At 51.8% G+C, this 20,791-nt stretch overlaps 1 protein-coding gene and 1 long non-coding RNA gene across 8 annotated transcripts in view; one reads left to right on the top strand and one right to left on the bottom strand.

Moving 5' to 3' along the window:
- ERN1 (endoplasmic reticulum to nucleus signaling 1) overlaps positions 1–20,791 on the bottom strand; it is a 98,332-nt gene that overhangs the window by 13,263 nt on the left and 64,278 nt on the right. For 4 of the 7 annotated variants that reach the window (XM_082441996.1, XM_082441999.1, XM_082442001.1 and 1 more), the window contains 10 exons: positions 18,966–19,088; positions 15,348–15,449; positions 14,310–14,571; positions 12,982–13,060; positions 11,502–11,667; positions 7,324–7,442; positions 4,129–4,320; positions 1,852–2,197; positions 983–1,073; positions 526–715 (listed from right to left, as the gene is read on the bottom strand). In XM_082441996.1, coding sequence (XP_082298122.1) covers positions 526–715; positions 983–1,073; positions 1,852–2,197; positions 4,129–4,320; positions 7,324–7,442; positions 11,502–11,667; positions 12,982–13,060; positions 14,310–14,571; positions 15,348–15,449; positions 18,966–19,088 — 1,670 coding nt within the window. The remainder of the gene's footprint in view (positions 1–525; positions 716–982; positions 1,074–1,851; positions 2,198–4,128; positions 4,321–7,323; positions 7,443–11,501; positions 11,668–12,981; positions 13,061–14,309; positions 14,572–15,347; positions 15,450–18,965; positions 19,089–20,791) is intronic. The other 3 variants (XM_082441998.1, XM_082442000.1, XM_082442002.1) reach the window with 2 other exon arrangements.
- Positions 4,328–6,774, top strand: LOC309650615. Its single transcript, XR_014257643.1, has 3 exons — positions 4,328–4,512; positions 4,832–6,347; positions 6,407–6,774. It is a non-coding gene; the product is annotated as an uncharacterized lncRNA (long non-coding RNA).

Genomic DNA, 20,791 nt, shown 5'->3' with positions numbered 1-20,791 from the left:
CTTACTAGTTCATAACGAGAGATGATGAGAGGGTAAGAAACCCAAGTTCATTGCCTCATACAGGTAAGCCTGCAATGAAGCCAAATGATACTGAAATAGTCGCACAGCCTGGAAACTGAGCAAAAGGGGTTCAACGGATGATCTTAATGACTCAAGTCATCAACTAGCATCCTCCTCGCCCACACCAGCCCTGACCGGCGATGGGAGGAAGGACCGACCAGGTTTCCTGGAGGCCAAGAGGGAGAGAGGTACCAAGTGCAACCACAGACTGCCCCAGGCAGCCGAGGGGACCACACAACGAAATCTGGGGAGAGGAAAGTGCTCTACATTTCCACTGTTGGTGGTTAAAATGGGTACTTACCCTTGTCAGCATGCATCAAACCGTACATTTAAAACGAATGCGTTGTATTGTAACCTCAATAAAGTTACTAAAAAGAAGTTTAAAAAATAAATAAACTGGCAGTCCCTAAAACTGCGCCCGAGCTGCCGGGGGAAGGGAGCCGTCGGCGGCCTGGGGCCACCCACCTCCTGCAGGGTGGCCGCGCACAGCTCGATGGCGATGTACTGGAACTGCCGGTCCCTCTCGGTGCAGAAGTAACGGATCACGTTTGGGTGCTCGTCCGACTCTCGCAGCAGCTGGACCTCACGGTCTGCGAAACTAAAACACTCGGGGAGGATCCTCTTGACGGCCACGTCGCGGTTGTCAAACATGCCACTGCGGGACGAGGAGCGAGCGGGGTTGGCTGTGGAAACGCCAGGAGAACCCTGGGCCTGCGGGACTCCTTCCACCTGACGCAGCGGCTGCCTCGAAGGCCTCACAGCCCGGGGGGCCCTGACCAACCACCCAGCGGCCCCGCGGCCGTCACTTCCCTCTGTGGGGAACTCTTCCATCTGGTCACTGCGATGACCCCACTGTGCCCCTGGAGCCGACGGGAGCTTGCACGTGAGGTGGTGAAGCCTCAGGGCTCTCCAGGCCACTCACCGGTACACAATTGTGCCCTCGGCTCCGTGGCCCAGGACGTCCTTCGGACAGAATGAGATTTTCCCAACCATCACCATGCTGGTTTCCTCATCTGGGACAGAACAGAAGAAAGGACAAGCATAACCTAAACAGCCTTGAGGCTAGAGTGGCTACAAGCTCCCTGAGCTCAGACTGACGGATGAGGACTCAGAGGTTTTACGCCCCTGGGGCCCTGGCGAGCAGGAGCTGTTGGGCCCACTCCCCAGTCCCGCCCAGGGCCGCCTCCTCGCCCGCCCCTGCCCTCTGTCCCGGCTTTTACTTTCATTACTGTGAGGACAGAAGCCTGAAGACAGGGCTTCTCTACAGATCCACCCAAAGGTCTGCACCGGAAACATGCAGGTAGTGCCGGGGGACGCGTGCAACGGAGAGACCAGTAGCAGAGGGTCCAGCCTGAGACTCAGGACTCTGGGGTCTCCTGCACTGGTTCTGCATTAATCCCCTCAGAATACCGGCCCTGACCGCCGGCCTGAGCCCACCTCCCGGATGAAAGCAGATCAACAGCTGCACCTTTACACGTGGCCACTGGCCGGCCTCAGGGATGCTCTCGAACCAGAGGGCCAGTGCACCTCTGGTCAGCAGCGACTCTCAGCCCTTTGTGCAGCAAGATGGAGGGAGGGCCACGGTGGCTCCCTCTGCGGGGGAGAGGCCTCGGGATGGGGCAGAAGCCCAGCTCCCGGAGTGGGAGGGACGGGGGGTGAGACCTCGGTGAACCCTTGGGGACAGCACTTCATAATCCCCTGGAGACCCCCAGGAAGGGCATGGGGCTTTACGGTCCTCGGGTCGTGCTCCAATGAAAGAGAAGGCGGCACCAAAACGGCAACTCGCTTTACCCTCGTCATCCTGCTCCGGGAAGGGGCTGGTGGCGGCCTTGGAGGTGGAGCCGCTGGAGTGGAGGGAGTGGTTGGAGACTCTGGGGGACGTGCTGGGGCTGCTGGTGGCCGAGCTCTCTGAGTACTGGCCGCACGAGTCCAGGAGCTCGGCGTCCTGAGCCGCCACGTCTCCAGGTGGGTGGAAGGGCAGCTGCTGCTGCTGCAGGAGCTGGATCTTCTCCAGTTCCTTCTGAAACTGCTGGTGCTGGAGCTGCCGCTGCTGACGTCTGCTCTGGGAAGAGAAACCCACACCCGGGCCAGTGCAGCTGCGCGCCCAGCGCGCAAGCGGGCAGGACGGGGCAGGCTCCTACGGCGGAGGAAGAGGGGACACTTGAGGTGACCCCACAGGGCAGGACGAGACCAGTGAGAAGGCCGCGGGGGGCGGAACGCGGTCAGCGATTGGAGCCTTTCCTGCCAGTCAGACGTCCCAGTACAGCCCATCCCCCAACTGGAGAGGCCCTGCAGGGGCAGCAGAGGAGGGATTCCACTGGAGGTGGAGGGCTGGGCCAGATGGAGGGGGTTCCAGTCAATTCTACAATTCCGGGACTTTTATGAAAGTCTGGGGGAATTCCCTGGCGGTCCAGTGGTTAGGACTCCATGCTCTCACTGCTGAGGGTGCAGGTTCAACCCCTGGTTGGGGAACTAAGACCCCGCATGTCCCATGGTGTGGCCAAAAAAAAATCCACAAAAGTCCGGGAATTGTTGCAAGAGTGAAACCAAACAGGAAGAATGGGTACCAGGTGGCTGAGAGCGTGGTGGATACAGGGAAGACCCGGGCTTGCTGTCTACCATGGCCGTGCACGTGACAGAGGCTGGTGCACAGATCACCAGCAGTGCAGAGGCGGGGACGCCACTGGGGCTCGGGGCCACCCGGCCATCTGCCCACAGCTGCACAGCCAGGATGTGGCAGAGCAGGGCTGAAACACAGGGAGCCTGGCCGAGGTCCCACTCCCGTTTCATCATGCTGCCTTCCCCACACCCCACACTCTGCTCATTTAGTCTGTACAATTCATTCCATCATAGTTTGAAGTGGCAGCGACCTGTGATTATTAATTACTACCCCATGCGTGGGAAGGTGACTGCAGGGATGGGTGTGTAGCCAACACCCCCCTGGGAGTTTTCTAGAGATCTCGCTCTCTTTCTTTCAACTTGGGTTGCAATCCTGGAAATTCCATCTACTAGCTGAGTTACCTTGGGAAAGTCATTTAACTTCCCAGAGTCAAGTTTCTTTATTTGTGGGTAGGGGATAGATAAGAACTGGGTGACGTTAAAAGAAAAAAAACAATGCAGGTGGATACATTTTGACAAATGGAAAGTGCCATAAAGGGCCTGTCATCTCATTCCTCCACGCGGATGTGAGCTTTTGGAGCACTTGTGTTCTAAGGTGGTAAGGTTTCAATGCTCCAAGCATCTTGATGAAAGAATATTTCTCCAGGGAATTCCCTGGTGGTGCAGTGGTTAGGACTCTGTGCTCTCACTGCCGAGGGCCCAGGTTCAATCCCTGGTCGGGAACTAAGATACTGTTAGCTGTGTGGTGAGGCCAAAAAAAAAAAGAAAGATATTCCTCCAGAATATTTTATCCAACTCACAACTTACTCAACTATGTAATTTTAGTCACTTATTTCCAACTAGAAAGTCAAAGGAATAACTGTGCAGCCTTTCTCACTCTATCTGATCTCTCTAACAGGCAGGTTTCTTTTTTTTTTTTAAGATTTTTTTTTTTTTAATGTGGACCATTTTTAAAGTCTTTATTGAATTTGTTACTATATTGCTTTTGTTTTATGTTTTGGTTTTTTGGCTGTGAGGCATGTGGGATTTTAGCTCCCTGACCAGGGATCAAACCCTCACCCCCTGCATTGGAAGGCAAAGTCTTAACCACTGGACCACCAGGGAAGTCCCTAAACAGACAGTTTTTAAGGGAGGAAAGTTTACCAGATTTTCATGTATTATGTGTAGTCTTAAAAAAAGAAAATACAGTTTTTAAAATGATTTGCAAGCAAGGTTTCCAAATCAGTTTTTACAGTCAAACTATAAGATGTAGGTACAAAATTGTCCTTTCCTGAGAAGTGAGTGTCTCTTTAATTACAATGTTTTTGAAGATAAGCCAATATTGACTTCTAAGTGGGAAAAGAAATGTATTTGCTTGTTTGCCGCCTTTGTCTGGACCTCACTAACATCGGGTGATGGGCAAAGGTTCAGAAGCACGTGGGAGGGGAAAGGGAAGGGGTGGAGCTTTACCAGGGGGTAGGTGATGATGAAGGCCACCCAGCCAATGAGCAGGAAGGTGCTGAGGATGATGGTGGCCATGTCCTTGAGCATGGAGTCCACGGGGGCCTCGGGCCTGGCGGGGGCATGAGCGAACTTCTCTTCCACGTCTGGAGAAACTGTGGTAGGTGCATTTTCTGAAGTCTGGTCAACTAGGTCGATGACCTTGCATGGGAGAGAGTGGCGACATCACTGCAAAATTTCTAGTCAGATATAAACGAGCCAAACAACAAAGAGAGGCAATGACTATTTACGAGGAATGACTATGCTGTGAAACGTGTTGGATTTTTTAAAAGCCCACCCAAAGACCACAAAACCAGAAAGTTGTTGCCTTTTTCAAAGCAACTGCCTTGAGAGGCTATGCACTCTTTCTTTTTTTTTTAATTAATTAATTAATTAATTTATTTATTTTTGGCTGTGTTGGGTCTTCGTTTCTGTGCGAGGGCTTTCTCTAGTTGCAGCAGCGGGGGCCACTCTTCATCGCGGTGCGCGGGCCTCTCACTCTCGCGGCCTCTCTTGTTGCGGAGCACAGGCTCCAGACGCGCAGGCTCAGTAGTCGTGGCTCACGGGCCTAGTTGCTCCACAGCATGTGGGATCTTCCCAGACCAGGGCTCGAATCTGTATCCCCTGCCCTGGCAGGCAGATTCTCAACCACTGCGCCACCAGGGAAGCCCAGGCTATGCACTCTTGCAGTGACAGTATCATTAATCAACAACAGTTTTTAGAGAAACACTTTTGAAAGTGCCTTCAGATCCTATATTCTTTTGAAAATCCTTATTAAAGGCAAAACATCCTTTCACGGTAGATTTGATGTTTGGGGGGACTCTGAAATCATAGGTAACAAGTCTGGCGGAAGGTTGGTAGTCAATTTGGTAACAGCATTTCACATTAAAAAGGAAAACCGCACACACACACACACACACACATGCGCACACACAGCTATAAAGTAATAAAGCCGCTTTCTTATGCTGCTTGTAAACTTTCAGTGCAACTCCAAACACAAAATCACGTATTCAAACAGTCCACTATTTTTCAAAGTTTTTAAAAAGCATCAGAACCCTCTGTTAGAGCCCAAAATTAACTCAGATAAAGTGGAGCTTCTGCCGAAGCGCCTCAGAATCTCTAGGATGTCAAGAAAAATGCATTGATTTGTTCTCAAACATCTACTGTCCCAGGTGTGCCATTATCATTTGCCTGGTGAAATGCACCCACAGCCTCCTTGGCATCCCACAGGCCCACAGTTCTCACCCCCCAGACTAACGCGGTGCCCTGCCTCCCCCTCCCGCAGACCCTCCCACGGTGCACGGGGGCCTGTGGCTGGTGGCAGCTGAGGAATGTTTGCTGAGCACGTCACCAGAGACAACACTCATTTAGTTATATTTGCTCACATGTGTTTGTTTTAAAAAGTTAGTCTTATTACCAGATAAACGCACCTCAGAGTATTTTCATGGACTTTTAAAGGACTCTGTTCAAAATTAAACGATTAAACAGGAAAATCTCAACTACAGCCATCTCTGGGTGTTAGGTTAAGGGTATTGTTTAATTTTCTTCTTTAAACTTTTATTTTCTAAGTGTTCAATAACAAATACGCTTGGCTTTAATCAGATCAAAATCAGATCAAGATTTTAGGGCGCCAACCTGGCTCCCTCCAGAGACGAGGGACAACTCAGAGCACTGGAATCTTAAACATCCATGTGATTTTCTTCTCCTTTCTCTCTGGATAAAATCTAAATCTCTAACGTGAGTCTGACGCCATCACAGCCCTCACATCAGCCAGCCGCTCCCCTCCTCCTCTGACCCTGCCCACGGCCCCTTCTCAGGCACGGGCCCCCCACGGCAGGGCTGCAGGAGCCGCCAAGCCCGAATGGTCGGACCCCCAGCCCGGCTCCCACTCCCACCCTCCTGCACAGCCACCCTCCAGCCTCCCCACCTGCTCCGTGCCCCAGAAGGCTGCCCACCTGGGCAAAGCGATGGGCTCCCTGCCCCCAGTTTCCGGCGAGGACACCAGCAGATGAGACAGAGCTGGAGTTCTGGGGGGCTGCCAAGCGTCTCATCTGAAGCTCCAGGCTCCCGGTCTGGGGCCCGATCCACTCCCTCCCCACCCGCTTCAGGCCCAAGTACGCTCAGAGAACCCCAGACCTGCCCACAGTGTGAACGAAAACTCCCCTCGAATCATGCTAGCCTGGCTGGCCGTCTGCCTCCAGCTGAGACCCTGACAGCAGGCTGCCTCCAGCTGAGACCTCCAGCTGAGGTCTGCCTCCAGCTGAGACCCTGACAGCAGGCTGTCTCCCCGGGCTCAGGAGGGCAGCCTGGGCCAGGGCCTCCCCGCTACTCCACACCCATTCTGTGGGTGCCCTGGGTCCCCGCCAGACCGAGCGGCCACAGCAGGCCGCTTTCAACAGGCCGTGCCTGGCTTCAGAGAACCTCAGTCTCCCCACCTGCTCTCTTTGTCAGCTCCTCGCTTGCTGCCCGGCTTGGAATACGGTTTCTCTGTAGCCGTGTGATCCCATCCCCTGCCCCCCGTTCCCCACTGGGCATCCTTGGATGCAGTCAGGCTGTCTCCTCAGCCCCAGAGCTGGACATGCAGGGTTAGCCCCCCGCCAGGCCTTTACCTCTGCACGCTCCCCTCCAGTGCCCCCTGCCTCTCCCACAGCCTCCCGGAAGCCCCCTTCCTCCCCGTCGGTCCTCAGCACTTTGTTTACTGTGGATTCCCGTGTACCACTCTCCCCTCCTGAGTGGACTGCAGGCTCTAAAGGCAGGACAGGGCTTCCCTGGTGGCGCAGTGGTTAAGAATCCGCCTGCCAATGCAGGGGACACGGGTTCAAGCCCTGGTCCGGGAAGATCCCACATGCCACGGAACAACGAAGCCCGTGCGCCACAGCTACTGAGCCTGCACTCTAGAGCCCGTGAGCCACAACTACTGAAGCCTGCGTGCCTAGAGCCCATGCTCCACAACAAGAGAAGCCACCGCAATGAGAAGCCCGCACACCGCAATGAAGAGTAGCCCCAGCTCGCCGCAGCTAGAGAAAGCCCGTGCACAGCAACGAAGACCCAAGGCAGCCAAAAATAAATAAATAAATAAATAAATTTATAAAGGCAGGATAAATGCCTTAACCCCCAGCACCTGACACGAGGGGCCACCAACTGACTGTCCACTTCCCCACTCACCTCCTCAAAGCTCTTTTTCTCTGAGTCAGCAGGAATCACATTTTCCCGGTGTTTGGGCAGATTGTTGGGGAATCGCTCCAGCATCTTGGTAGATGCAGACAGTGGGGTCTCGTGGTGTCCTGTGAGAGGAAGTACAACCTCTAATCAGAACAGTTTCTCCACACAGTGGTCGCACTCGACCCACTAAGCTTAAGCAACCGTCACTACCCAGTGAGGGGCCCACGATGCAGACGCTCACATTTGTAAAGTGAGAGAAAGCGGGAGGCAGTGACAAGAGAAATTCCATCAAGACAGAACTTTCATTCCTCGATGGCATTAGTGCAGTATTCTGAATCTCACAAGGAGCAAAGAAGTGTCCTTGTCACGAGAGGGATTGGGATGTCCAGGACACGTTCTGAGCAAGGCTCGTGTGGATAATCCCTAATCAAGGCCGTACACTGTGAGGCAATATGAAGCTTCATTAAAAGCTCAAGGAGGACTTCCCTGGTGGCACAGTGGTTAAGAATCCGCCTGCCAATGCAGGGGACACGAGTTCGAGCCCTGGTCCGGGAAGATCCCACATGCCGTGGGGAAACTAAGCCTGTGTGCCACAACTACTGAGCCCACATGCCACAACTACTGAAGCCTATGCGCCTAGAGCCCGTGCTCCACAAGAGAAGCCACCGCAGTGAGAAACCCGTGCACCGCAACGAAGAGTAGCCCCTGCTCACTGCAACTAGAGAAAGCCCGCGTGCAGCAACAAAGACCCAACACAGCCAAAAATAAATAAATGCAATAAATAAATAAATAAATAAATAAATATATCAAAAAAGATATTGTCCAAAAAAAAAAACGCTCAAGGAGTTCTCCCTTCAATGCTGACCCCTGTCACATCACTCCACTAAGGGTACCAAGTCCCCATCTTGGTTTAAATCGCACAGGTGGAGTTCTATTCCCACTACCTAAACACGAGCTTCCCTCCTGGGAAGTGGTGAATTATTCAGAAGGCAGCACGTTTGCTGGATGGATTGGGGATCCCGGGTCCCTGTTTGTTCCTTCACTGTTCCCCACACAACTATTTCAAGGCTGCCTAGCAGTCATTCATTACACGTTTATTGAGCATCTACTGTGTGCGAGGGACAGAGCTGAATAAAATAAAAGGAACGACATTTGATATGGCTGGACGATCTCTTCAGTTCTGAAGTTAAACGACTCCACACACCGCCTGGAAGAGCCAGTCACTCTCTCAAGCTGGGCTCTCAGCACCCTGACTGCTTTCTTCTCTGTTCTCTCACAGCAATCAGATCTCACCCCAATTCCAGTCTCACCCTATGATCTGTCCTCTATTCTCCCAAACCTATCAAAGATCGTATGGTATGTATTTCCAAGACAAAAACAAACAAGAACTAGTCCGAGCTACGTACATTTCTCATCTGGAGAAAGCCCCTTGAACTCTCTCTCTTTGGGTCAGTTCTCTACCTGTACCGTAAAGCTGTTCGCTAAGGGAAACCTAAGTTTGTTTTGAGCCACCACCAAGTTCCCCTTGTCTTCCAAGGAACGCTGAGACGGCGGGATATCCTGAACTGGTTGCCCGCTTCAGACCTCTGATTCGCACTTGTCGATGGGGCCCAGGGATCTGACCAGGAGTCTCTCCAGGTACCTCTGAGGCTCACTAACAGAGACCGTGTCGCTAAGAGCAATGAGGTGTCCCCTCCACACACCACCTTGTACTGCAGCGCCCGCTGCTCTAAGAGCTCCAAGTCCCGCCTCTCAGCAGGGCACCTCCCAACACACTGCGCCAGAAGGGGTTAGCCCGAATCCCCTCTTTGTCCTGCAGTCTTTGTAAACAGGCCTCCCCCATAGTGGGGCCGTTAGCAATATCTTGGAGCGCACCCTGAACCGGCTGTGCTACGAATGTAATCAGGAGCTCCTGAAACACTTCTGTACAAACAGAACCCGGTCTTAGTGATGTACCTATCACCATCCAATTATGTCCAGGCTCCAGAGCTGAAAGCACAGGCCCTGCCCTGAACCTCAGGAGCTCCAGGGGTCACGCGTGTCTATCTGACGTAGGTCGCAGGTGAAGCTGAGAGCACCCCAGGTTAGGGCCACTGCTCTGGGGCAACCCACAGACCACACCACTCAAGCCCGGAGAACTTGTCCTTGTCTCATTTTCAAGATTAAGGTGAATGTGAGGATATCCTCAATGTCGTCCACAATCACCAAATCAAAGGACATATTTGGACATAAATGAGCATATCCTTTTACCCGTGGCCCTCAATCTACACAAAATTATCACTCAGTCCCACTACCTTATTTAGAAATGACCAGCTTTGAAGTTTCTCAAAAGGGCTTTCCGAACTGTGGGGTGCATCCTTAATTACTTCTTTATACTTTGCTGGGTTTCTCAGTTTTCTTACTTGGAAAACCTTTCCATTTTAAAAGGATATCATTTCGGGACTTCCCTGGTGAACCAGTGGTTAAGACTCTGTGCTTCCACTGCAGGAGGCACAGGTTCAACTCCTGGCTGGGGAACGAAAGATCCTGCATTCCACAAGGTGCGGCCAAAAGAAATAAATAAGTAAAAATAAAAGGATATCATTTTGCAACTGAGCCGTGAAGACTTTTTCTGGATTTTTTTTGGTCTCACACATTTCCTTAGTTTCCAAAATTTTTTCACTTCTTAACCACTGGTAGACAACGTATCCCTTAACTGCTTCGTAAAACTAAGTGGCCCTGTGATTTTAATGGCCTCCGCACATCAGTTCTTTTTTCCCTCCACTTTGGGCCCATTCACCCACGCTTTCTGAACTAATGCTGTTCAAAAAAGGGTAGAATTATTTTGTTACCTCCTCTGCCCATTATTTGGTAAAAATAATAACCAGAAGAAAAACGGCTGTAAGGAGTCAGGATGAACAAAGGACAACAAGGCCTGGACGACTACAAAGCAACCGATCGGGGCTCCAGGACACCCAGTTTCCTTCCTCCCTGTGATGCCCAGTTACACACCCCCATCCAGATGCCACCGCCTGGCTGCCTCCTGGCCCTGCAGTCTCCCAGGCGGCTCCACACCCCTTTCCCAGCGCCCCCAGCCCTGACCTCTCTCTGCCCCGGTCCCAGTCGACAGGAGCGCCGAGCAACCACCGAGCACCACCACACCGGGAGAGAATGGAGAGGACAAAGCTCATTAGCGCCTGCGTGCTCCAGCACCTCCTCAGGGCTGCATCCCCACCTCTCCCCTCCTCTGGCGCTGGGAGGCAGCAGAATTGGGAAGGGGGCTGCCGCACTGGAAGGGCAAATCCGGTCAAGAAAACTCCGTCCTGCTCTAATTACTTGGGACACTTGCCAGACACACAGCTCCCGTCACCTCTGCCTGCATCGGTCACACTCGCTGCCTTCCGGTGTCATCTCAACTTCTTATCACTGATGGCGGCAGAAATGGAAGAGAAGGAAAAAGGGACCACCCCAGGGGACTTCCCTGGTGGTCCAGTGGCTAAGACTCCACACACCCAATGCAGGGGGCACAGGATCAATCCCTGGTCAGGGAACTAGATCCCACATGCATGCCGCAACTAAGAGTTCACATGCCACAACTAAGATACCACGTGCCGAAACTCAGACCCAGCACAGCCAAATGAATAAATAAATATTAAAAAAAAAAAAAGGGGGACCACCCCACACACCCGGGACTTCTGCACCCAAATCCAGCCTCCGACTCTTCACCACCCTCAATCCCTCCTGGGTCTTCAACACTTTCCTTCCCCAACCCCTCCTGCCCACGCCCACACCAACTCCCAAGTGACTTCCTCCACAGAAATTGCCTGTTTTCTTAACTCTGCGTGGATATAACGAGGGTGCTGACCTTGCATGGGGTCACTGTGAGAAATAAGGAAATATTCTAGAATGCTGACTGCCAGTGCCTGGCACATCCTAGACATTCAACATGTGTCATGTCACTGCACAAAGTTTACACTATTTAGTACTGGAGTTTTGGAACATTAGACAAATGATTTTTGAGAACTGACTTGGTAACACAGCTAGGCTGTTTATTTTCCTTGGGGGTGAAATATTCCAAGGTCTGAAAGACCAACTTGGACATGAACTGAGCACAGAGCTGAGGACTGTTAACTAGCAATGTCGGCTCCTGGCCACCAGGTGGCAGCACGGCGTCACCACGGCCACAAGGAACCAGCCCTTACCGATGAGCAGCCAGTAGTTGTGCAGGTAGTTGAGCTTGCTCTTCCCTTTGAGCCCAGGGTCGAACTTCAGGTCCGTGCTGGGCGTGATCACACACTCCCCTTTGTCCCCGATGGTGACACCGTCGGTCTGGGGTCCTTCCAGCAAAGGAAGGGTGCTGCCTCGGGGCTGGGAAGACAGACTGGAGTGAGGCTGGGGGTGCCCGTGTGGAAGCAGTGTGCCTGCAACTGTCCTCAGCACGTGGTCCTATCGTGGGGCTGGTCAGGAAGGCAGAGCGGGACTCCAAGGCCCCAGGATTGGGCGGGAGCAGCCCCTCCCTCAGGACGTGACAACGCTGCACTGAAAATTCGGGGGACGTCCCTGGTAGTCCAGTGGTTAAGACCCCGAGCTCCCAATGCAGGGGGCTTAGGTTCGATCCCTGGTCAGGGAAGTAGATCCCGCATGCTGCAACTAAGACCCGGCACAGCCAAATAAATAAATATTTTAAAAAATAAATACATAAATAAAATAAAATTCCGATGTCTTTTATTTATGTATTTATTTTGGCCACACCACGCAGCACGCAGGATCTTAGTTCCCCGACCAGGGATTGAACCCGTGCCCCTTGCAGTGGAACTGCGGAGTCCTAACCACTGGACCGCCAGGGAAATCCCTCGGACATCTTTTGAAACATGGACATCTCTTTAAATGTGGGAACTGGGAAACAGGAAGGATGTGTGTGGAATTCCAAGAGGCTACTGTGAGAAGCAGATATCAGTGAAGGAGTTACACATGATACAAGTGACCAGGGTGGGAAAGCTCCAGCCACGAGCCCGGTGCTGGCTCGGGCACCGCTGGACCCGGGCAGGCGCTGCCCTGACACGGGAGCAGAGGACTGGCTCACTGTGAAGACAGGAGATGCCAACCAAACGGTTCAAACGTCATAAGGACCAAAATGGCGGCCGGGACGGTGATGCCTCAGACACTCAGAGACTGAGCGCCTGCGGCGACCTGGCGAGGTCCGAGGAGGCTGGACCGCTCACGAAAGGATGCACAGGATTCGAGGAGGACAAAAGGAACACGGGAGAGCATCTGAGGTGCGAGGCGCAGCCTGAACAAGGGAACTCTTGGAACTCAGGGAGAAGATGGACAGTGCAGCCCCACAGAGACACTAGCCGTGTGGCAGTGGACGGGTGTCGCGGGGCTGGCCTGAGGGGAGCGTGAACCCCAGCTGGGGAGTCTAGACTTGAACCCGAAAGCCAAGGGGAGTAACCGGGGCTTCCTAGGCTTAGGAGGCTGCTTTAGTCACGTGCATCTCTTCTCATGAGGTACCGACAGAACGCAGTACACGTAGAAACCGTTTCTGAGGATGTTAAGATCTGTGTCCTGCATCCTTAACTAACAGGATGTTCATATATAATTCAGTCGTTCGTTGCTAAAATGGCACAGGAGTGTTTCGGAGGCTGCATCTATGAGCCCCCCCGCCCCGCACAGTGGACTCACCACAACGGCGACCCCCTCGTGTACCATTGAGGGGGAAGCGTAGAGGCTGGTAGAGTATTTCCCCACGTACAGGGTGGGCCTAGGAGACAAACAGATACATGCATTCCACTGTCATTTAATTTCTGGACCCCACAAAAGGGGGCTCTTTGGAGAGGAGAATCACAGCCCCGAATCCCACGCCTAGGAGGAAGCACATTAACCCCCGAGGCTCTCTGGGCCATGGGGGTGTGAAGACAGGGTGCTGCCCTGGGAACCAGGAAAGCGGGACTGCAGGCCCCGCTGTCACTGATGCCTTCGAAGTGTGCACAGGCCACCTGCCTGCCAGCCGGGGTTTCCTCATCTGCAAATGGCGGGGCTGCGCTATCTCACCCCCGCGACAGCCTGAGGAAAGGACCACGAGCAACGATCACCCGGGACAGACTGGAGGCTTGTAACCATGGCACAGACTCCACGACGGCCCGACCAGGGTGCTTTGACAACTGAGCTGCCACCAGAATCCCCACTGTAGTGTCTTGTGGTGCCTAAAGATTCTAGAGGTTTTACAGAAGCCCTGAGAGAGTCAACTGCTCTTATCCAGGGGATGCACAGGGAATCCCAAACCCGGCGAGACTTCCAGGGGGTCCCTGTTAGGGGCATCGAGGAGGGGAGGGGCTCTGGCTTTGTCCGTGGTTGTCATCAGCGTGACAACGCGAGGCTGCACATCCAGACCCTGCTGGTTACTATCAATAGCCAGTGTGGGGCGCGTCACCTGCTCAGTTCTCTAAACCTCTCTCAACAAACCACCTGACATTTGAACGGTGCCGTAAACTCAGAGAACATTTCACACTCACCCGATCTCCTCCACGGCTCGGCAAAATGGGAAACTGAGGCTCAGCAAGGCTAAGGGACCGAGTTGCAGGCTATTCACAGGTGGGGATGGAGGACACAAGCCTGCTGAGTCTTAGACACACACATCCTAACACTGTTGTCTTGATTTTTAAAGCAAATACAACTTACAATAAAATTTTAGAAAATAACAGAAAGTTAAAAAATAAATACATCTCTCGTATTCCCACCACCTGAGATAGATCCAGATTGTACTAGAGTTACACAAGGCAGTCTCTTTCCTATTCCCACCCGTAATTTTAATTTATTTAATATTTGAGAATCTGAAGCATCCCGGGGTGTCCAGTTCTTAGATTCTGAGGTTTCAGAACAAGCCGCTCTTGGCTCTTTATGTTCCTCACGGCTTCAGGGACGCCTGCCCCGAGCCCTGGTCCTCGGTTCACGGTGCAGCACCGCAACACCAGGGCCACAGCCGCCCCTTCTGCCCCGAGTCCCCGACTCACATCAGCTTGCTCTTGGCCTCCGTCTCCTTGGGGAACGGGTACTTCCACTTGGTGATGCGCCCCACCTCCCCCGACATGAAGGTCAGGTAGCGCAGGGTCTCCACAGCGACGTTGATGTGCATCACCTTCCGCAGACCCTCCCGCTGCCAGATGTAAAAAGCCACCACGGGGGAGGCATAGTTTTGGATCCACAGGACGTCCCCAGATTCACTGTCCACGGTCACCACCAGCCCATCGCCATTGGACACAAAGTGGGACATTTCTGTACAGATCAGATAAACATAGCGCGTCGAGTCTCACCCAGCTTGCGACCACATCCTCTACTCCCCTGGCAAGCTGCAGCCACTCAGCTAGAGGAAACAAGCCTTCTGGAGTGTCCTCAGATCGCCTCCAAACAGCTCCACTGGCCCTACGATAGCAAGACACTGAGAGCTGCCGGGTTTATAAATATGAGACAGGGTCACCCTCTCACTTGGTAATGTTCTTTCTTCACTTGGTAATAGCATTCAATTCAATTAGTGGGATTCAATTACTGAGAAGAAAGGAAGCAATGGAGAGCCTATGAATCTGGCATTTGACAGCAATCATTTCAAACTACCGAGCAAGCTGAAAGTCAGGGCTGACCACTGCCACTGCCCACATGTGACCGCAGAGGAGGTCTGTCAGACTTTCGGGTACCAGTGTTAAGATGGGAAAACAGGCTTTTATGTCACAAGCTGATGTTTAATTCTGCTTCTGCTTCCCATGGGCTTGTAGTTACTTCCTTCTGTGACACAGAGGGACTCAACAAAGTGTGTCCTCCCTCCTCTTGGGCTAAACTTGCCACCATTTTACCTGGGTTCCCTCCACACTTCTCGCCCAGGCCCCTGCCTTCAACACTGACTATTGAAGTATTTACTACGAGTCCATGGGAAGTCCAGAACCTGGTGACCAAGAGTGTCTTAAAAGGAAATGCAGCTTTCTGGAGCCCTCGTTTCCCCACAGGTCACAAGTACCCGCCCGACCTCACCAAGCCACCGAGGAGCGGGGGGAACTTACTATATTCCCCGTCATCCTCGGGCAGCGCAGCCGCGTAGTCGAAGTAGGTGGCGTTCCAGCGGAGCTCGCGGGTTTTGGTGTCGTACATGGTGATGGTGTACTCTGGGGAACACACACCAGCCTGTCACCTGGAGGGGCCACGGCACCTGCGGAGGTGCTGACCTCATCTAAATTATAACAGACGAATCCTCCCTAAATGGTACGTAAGAAAGCCCAGGCCATCCACGTGGAGAGAGGCCACGTGGAGGAAGACTGGAGTCCCAGACGCAGGAGCGAACCTGGCCGACAGCATGCGGAGCACAGACAGGCCGCCCATGCTGTGCCCTTGAACTCGAGACTCACAGGATCATGAGCGATGTCTCGGTGTTGTTTTAAGCCACTTAAGTTTTCGGGTGGTTTATTATACAGTATAGCAACAGATAGCTGAGATTAGAAATTGTTACCCAGATGTGGGATGGTGCCATAACAAAAACCTATAACATGTGGCATTGACTTTGGGACCGGGTGGCAGATGGAGGCTAGAAGAGCAGTAAGGAAACTGCTGCTGGAAGCTGAAAACGATGACCCAGGTTAGGTAGTGGTGACACAATGAGTAGGACTGCTTCTTGCAGTAACTTGGAAAACAGAAAGAAAGTACCTAATAAACTTGTGGATCTGCCTAAGGAGATTTCCAGGCGGAACGCAGAACATGCCAAATGGTTTCTCTTAACTGCGTATGGTATGACGCAAGGCAGATAAGCTAAAGAAGAAACCATTCAGTTTTCAAGCTGAATCTAGAGGAACTATAGAGGGTCCAGGACTGGTGCCCTAGCTGGAAAAGATTCTCAATGTAAAAAATGGCCTTAGGGCAAAGATCAGGTTCAGGTGCTACCAGTAAAAAACGGCTTCGGGGTCAAGATCAAATCAAAGATGAGGCTGTAAGACCCTCCTTTGAGGCCTCAGAAAGATTTAAGGTGGTCCTACATAGACCCTCTGCTAGGTAAGAGGGTTCTAAGAACCGTAAGAGTGCTGTCCCATACATCAAAGTAGAGAGGTTTGTGGGTATGGCTTTATATCTAATGGAGTAGACTATAATTTGACACATGGGAAGCCCACGAAGGTTTTTAAGGGAGTAATTCCAGCATGGACCACAAAAAACCGAGACAGTCAAAAATGGGGGGAAAAAAAAAGTCCTCTTTATCCCCAACTTTCAATGGACAAGGAACAGATTGAGAAAGCTACAAAACCCTGTTTCTTAAGGAAAAGAAAGGACTTCTCAGAGGGAAGGACCAGGCTGCTGAGAACAATATATTGGGGAACCAATTCCAGAGGGCAAGACTGGGCCCTAATCAAGGAATCTTCCCTGCCTTCAGAGTAGGGGGACCTGAAGACATGTGCCTGGCTGGATTCCAGAATCACTAAGGACCCGTGACTGCTGTGTGTCTATCTTTCCCTCCCTTTTTGAATGCGAGCGTCCAGTGCACCTCTCCTATCTGTGTCACCATTGTATGTTGGAGGGGAGATAATGTGTCTCCGTTAATTCACAGGTCTCCAGATCAGGAGGAGCCTCGCCCACTTCCAAACCAGATACAGATCACAAGCTGCTGGATTTTGAGTCCCATGCTGTGGCTGGACTTGGGGAGTCTTGGGAAGGGGTGAGTATATTCTGCATATAGGAGGGTTGTGAACTACTGCAGCCAGAGGGAAGACTGTGGTGGAAGGTCTGAAAAGATCACCACCATCAATGCTCCCCATCCCTGTACCTTACGTGACGGTCTTCCCACTATGAGGCTGGGTCTATTTCCCCACCCCTTGATTCCGGGCTGGCCCCGTGACTTGCTTTGACCAACAGACTGCAGTGGAAGTGAAATTCCAGGACTTCTGAGCCCAGACCTTAGAGGCATTGTAACGTCCACTTTTTTTTTTTTTTTTTTTTGGCCGTGCCTCACCGCTTATGGGATCTTAGTTCCCAGACCAGGGATTGAACCCAGGCCCTCAGCAGTGAAAGCGCGGAGTCCTAACCACTGGACTGCCAGGGAATTCCCGCAATGTCCACTTTTACTCAAGAGGAGAGCCCAGCCGCCACGTAAAGAAGTCCAGGCTATCTGCGTGGGGCTGAACCAAGGTCCCAGACATCTGAGTGAGCCCAGCCAATAGCCTGTGGAGTGGAGGCCATCCATCCCTGCTGAGCCCATGGAATTGTGAGCAGTAAAATGTTGGTGTTGGAAGCCGCTAAGTTAGGGTGGTCTGTTATGCAGAGACAGATACGGAAACAACAGATAGCGTTATACGCCCACACGCACACTCCACCGGACGCCAGAGCATAGCCCGATTCCCTCAGACACCGCAATTCTACCTGAGAACCAAACAATGTTTATTCCTGGGTGACGGTGGAACCACTGCAAGGCTTTACTTGATGGAAACAGTAAACAAACAAACAAACCCTAAGCGGTCACTACAGTTGGAATACTTGATATTTATGGGGGCTGGGGGTGGTGGAGAGTCCTGCAGTTTCACAGAGACCCTCCCCTGTGATTACAGGGGAGCTCAGCCAGCCTCTAGGGCCCAAGATTATTAGTCTCACTCATTTTTAGAAAAGCACTGTTTTCCACAGCACCTGAAGGAAGGTTCTGTCTCTCTTTTTTTTAAAGCCTTGGCTACCTGAATGCTTAGACCTAAATTTAGTGCTCAGTTGTAATGACTGCATCTTAGGTTTTGGGTATAATCTTTCCATTCTAAATGTTTTCTTGCTCGCTTCCCCTTTTAGCTCTATTTTAGCCGTCCATTCCACAGTTTTTATGGAGTAGCGGTATAGGTCAGGGGCTGCACACGTGAAACGAGTGAGGCAGATCCCTGGAGGAAAGGGCCCCCACCCATTCCCTCGCTGCAGCCTCTGAACACCTGCTACGTGTCAGCAGTGTGCCAGGTGTGGAGACCTGGCAGGCGAACAAAACCAAGTCCTAGGAAGCCGACAGTCTAGCAGGGGAAGCAGAAAATACGCACATATGATTTAGAAACACGTAGTGACGAGTGTTGAGAAGGAAGGGGCTCTAGAGGGAGGAGGTGGGAAACGGTGTGCCGAGGAGGGTGCTGCTGACGCCTGGAAGGGGCCACCGATGGGCGGTGTGGACGGCTGTGCGTGCCCAGCACGGAGAGCTGTGGTCCCCGGGCAGCGGGGGAGCTGCGAGGCGGGGGAAGGCTTCCCGGAGAGGGAGCCCCTTGAGCAGCGCTAGGAAGGAAGAACGGACGCCGGCCACACAGGCAAGAACGTGTGTACCCGGTAGAGACGGACCCACTACTCCAAGTTCAAAAAAATAGCACTGCTTATTCTGGGACCTGATTGGAAATGTTTAAGTGAGGGAAATGCAGCGGGGGAAGAGGCAAAAGAGGTAGCGGAGGCATCAAGGGGGCTTTGCGGGCTACGGTGCAGTTTAGACTGGAATCCTCAGGCACTGGAGAGCCACTGGGCTGGGGCGCGGCTCTTATAAAGGGGAACGACATGGTGAATCTGTGTGTGGACTAGACAGCTCTGGCCAGCTTCTAGAGAATGAAGCCCGGAGGCAGAGACCCACGGGGAGGCTACTTCAGGTCCTTTTTTGCAGACAGGCAGGTGGTACATGATAAAAGGTTCCTTCTTACCTGTTCGCCCAAGATACAGAAGAGAGGTTGATGGGCAGAGACTATCCGCAAAGGCCGATGACAAAGTCTGCTGTTTCTCCCCGGTCAGGAGGTCAATGACGTACCAGATGTCCTGCTTTTTACCTGCAAGGTCACAAGGACACGCTGTGGTTTACACTCGCCCAATATGGAAAAAAAACATCCCTGCCAAACTAGCAGCCCAAGATGTTCTCTGCACTGACAGACAGGCCTGAAATTCTTACGATGTCAAACACATTTCTCTGTTGCTCCAAGGGTGACAAGGTTAATGGTAATGTGGAGATAATAAAACTTCTTGGACCACTGGGTCTTATAACAACTTAATAACCTAGTCATGGTATAAAAATTTCTCCAAGCCTAATAATGTTAATAACGCACAGATTTTGTTGCTCTGATGAGTGGCTTTAAATATGAAAAATCTGGCCTGTAAAGGCAATCCTTTTCCCATAGACTAGGATCTATATAAATCCAGAAATGTACCCAGGGGTTTGTCTCCCTGGTAACCATCATTCATATATCTCAACGTCCCTACTAATGAGCCCTCATGTAAAGAGGATCTACAGTTACTGTTTATAACTCTTAATTAGCTGGTACCTGTGACCGGGCAGTAGAGTTGGTGGCAACCTGGTGCTAATGAGGCCAAAGTTACCTCGACCGTGACCCCAGCCAGTAAGTGACTGCCCAGCCACACGCTATACCCCTCCCCTCATTCAGCTGATTAAAAGGTATAAACAGGTGGAGAGCATAGCCAAACAACACGATTAGGAAAGCTCAAAGCATATGTATCAGTACCTATGGTTATATACACCAGAGCATCCTAGTAACGGCGAGTTCCTAAGAAAGCTGCTTTCTAAATACAGGATATTATTACCACTGCGATTTCAAGATAAATACAGCTCCCACCTGAAGGTCAACGCCTTCACCGTGACGCACATGTTTCTGTTTTGTAAGGCTTGCTTTGTAAGACAAGCCTTGTCTCTTGTCGCTTGTCTCTTCCTACCTTATTGGCCAAGTTTCCTATTTCAAGGGACTCTTGGAAGCACAGTACCAAGATGCCAGGAAGATCACAGGGCATTAGAATTTGCTAAAGCTACACTTAGTTCTAACAGAGGTAGCACACATCTGAAACTTGTCCGTGGATCCTGACTTTCCGTTCTCAAAGACAAATCTTAATATGAAAAAGATCTGAAGATAGAGAGAAAACATCACCAAACAGCTGTGACCAGGATCCCTTTCCATCTGGCTTGGCACCCTTCTGGTTACTTCAAGGACCATCACAGTCTGCATAACTCAGCTACCACTTTAATGGATGGATCGGCCAACTGCCACAACTTTAAATGCACCCTAAGTGATGAACTGCTGGTCAGAGCCGGAAGACCAGACAGAAAACAGTGACACAGATGGTGAGAAGATGTTCACAGGGGCCCGGGGCATGGCCCAGAAGACAGAGAAAGCCTGTGTTGATCGCTTCCGCTGAATCCCCAGGCTGGGGGCTTCCTCATTCTGAAGGTGTGCAAGGAAGCAAGAGCCCCAGTCTCCTTAGACAAAAACTTAAAATCCAGCTTGGGCCTGCGCTTGAGGCCCAGAAACACACATAAAGCTCCCGAGGCATGAATAGGCAATAAGCACTTTCAGTTCCTTAGAAAGAAAGCTGCTTTATAAATACAGGATATTATTACTACTACGCTTTCAAGACAAATACAGCTCTCATTTGTGTTACAAATGCATTTTTATTGACACTTTCGCAGCAACATGGTAAAAGAAAAGCAGCTGATCTGATGCTTTGAAGATGTGACCCCTGTAGGTAT

The sequence above is a fragment of the Balaenoptera physalus genome (assembly GCF_965194825.1).
Source record: "Balaenoptera physalus genome assembly, chromosome: 20".
Classification (NCBI taxonomy): domain Eukaryota; kingdom Metazoa; phylum Chordata; class Mammalia; order Artiodactyla; family Balaenopteridae; genus Balaenoptera; species Balaenoptera physalus.
The sequence above is the reverse complement of the archived record's forward strand: the minus strand, read 5'-3'. Positions and strand labels throughout refer to the sequence as shown.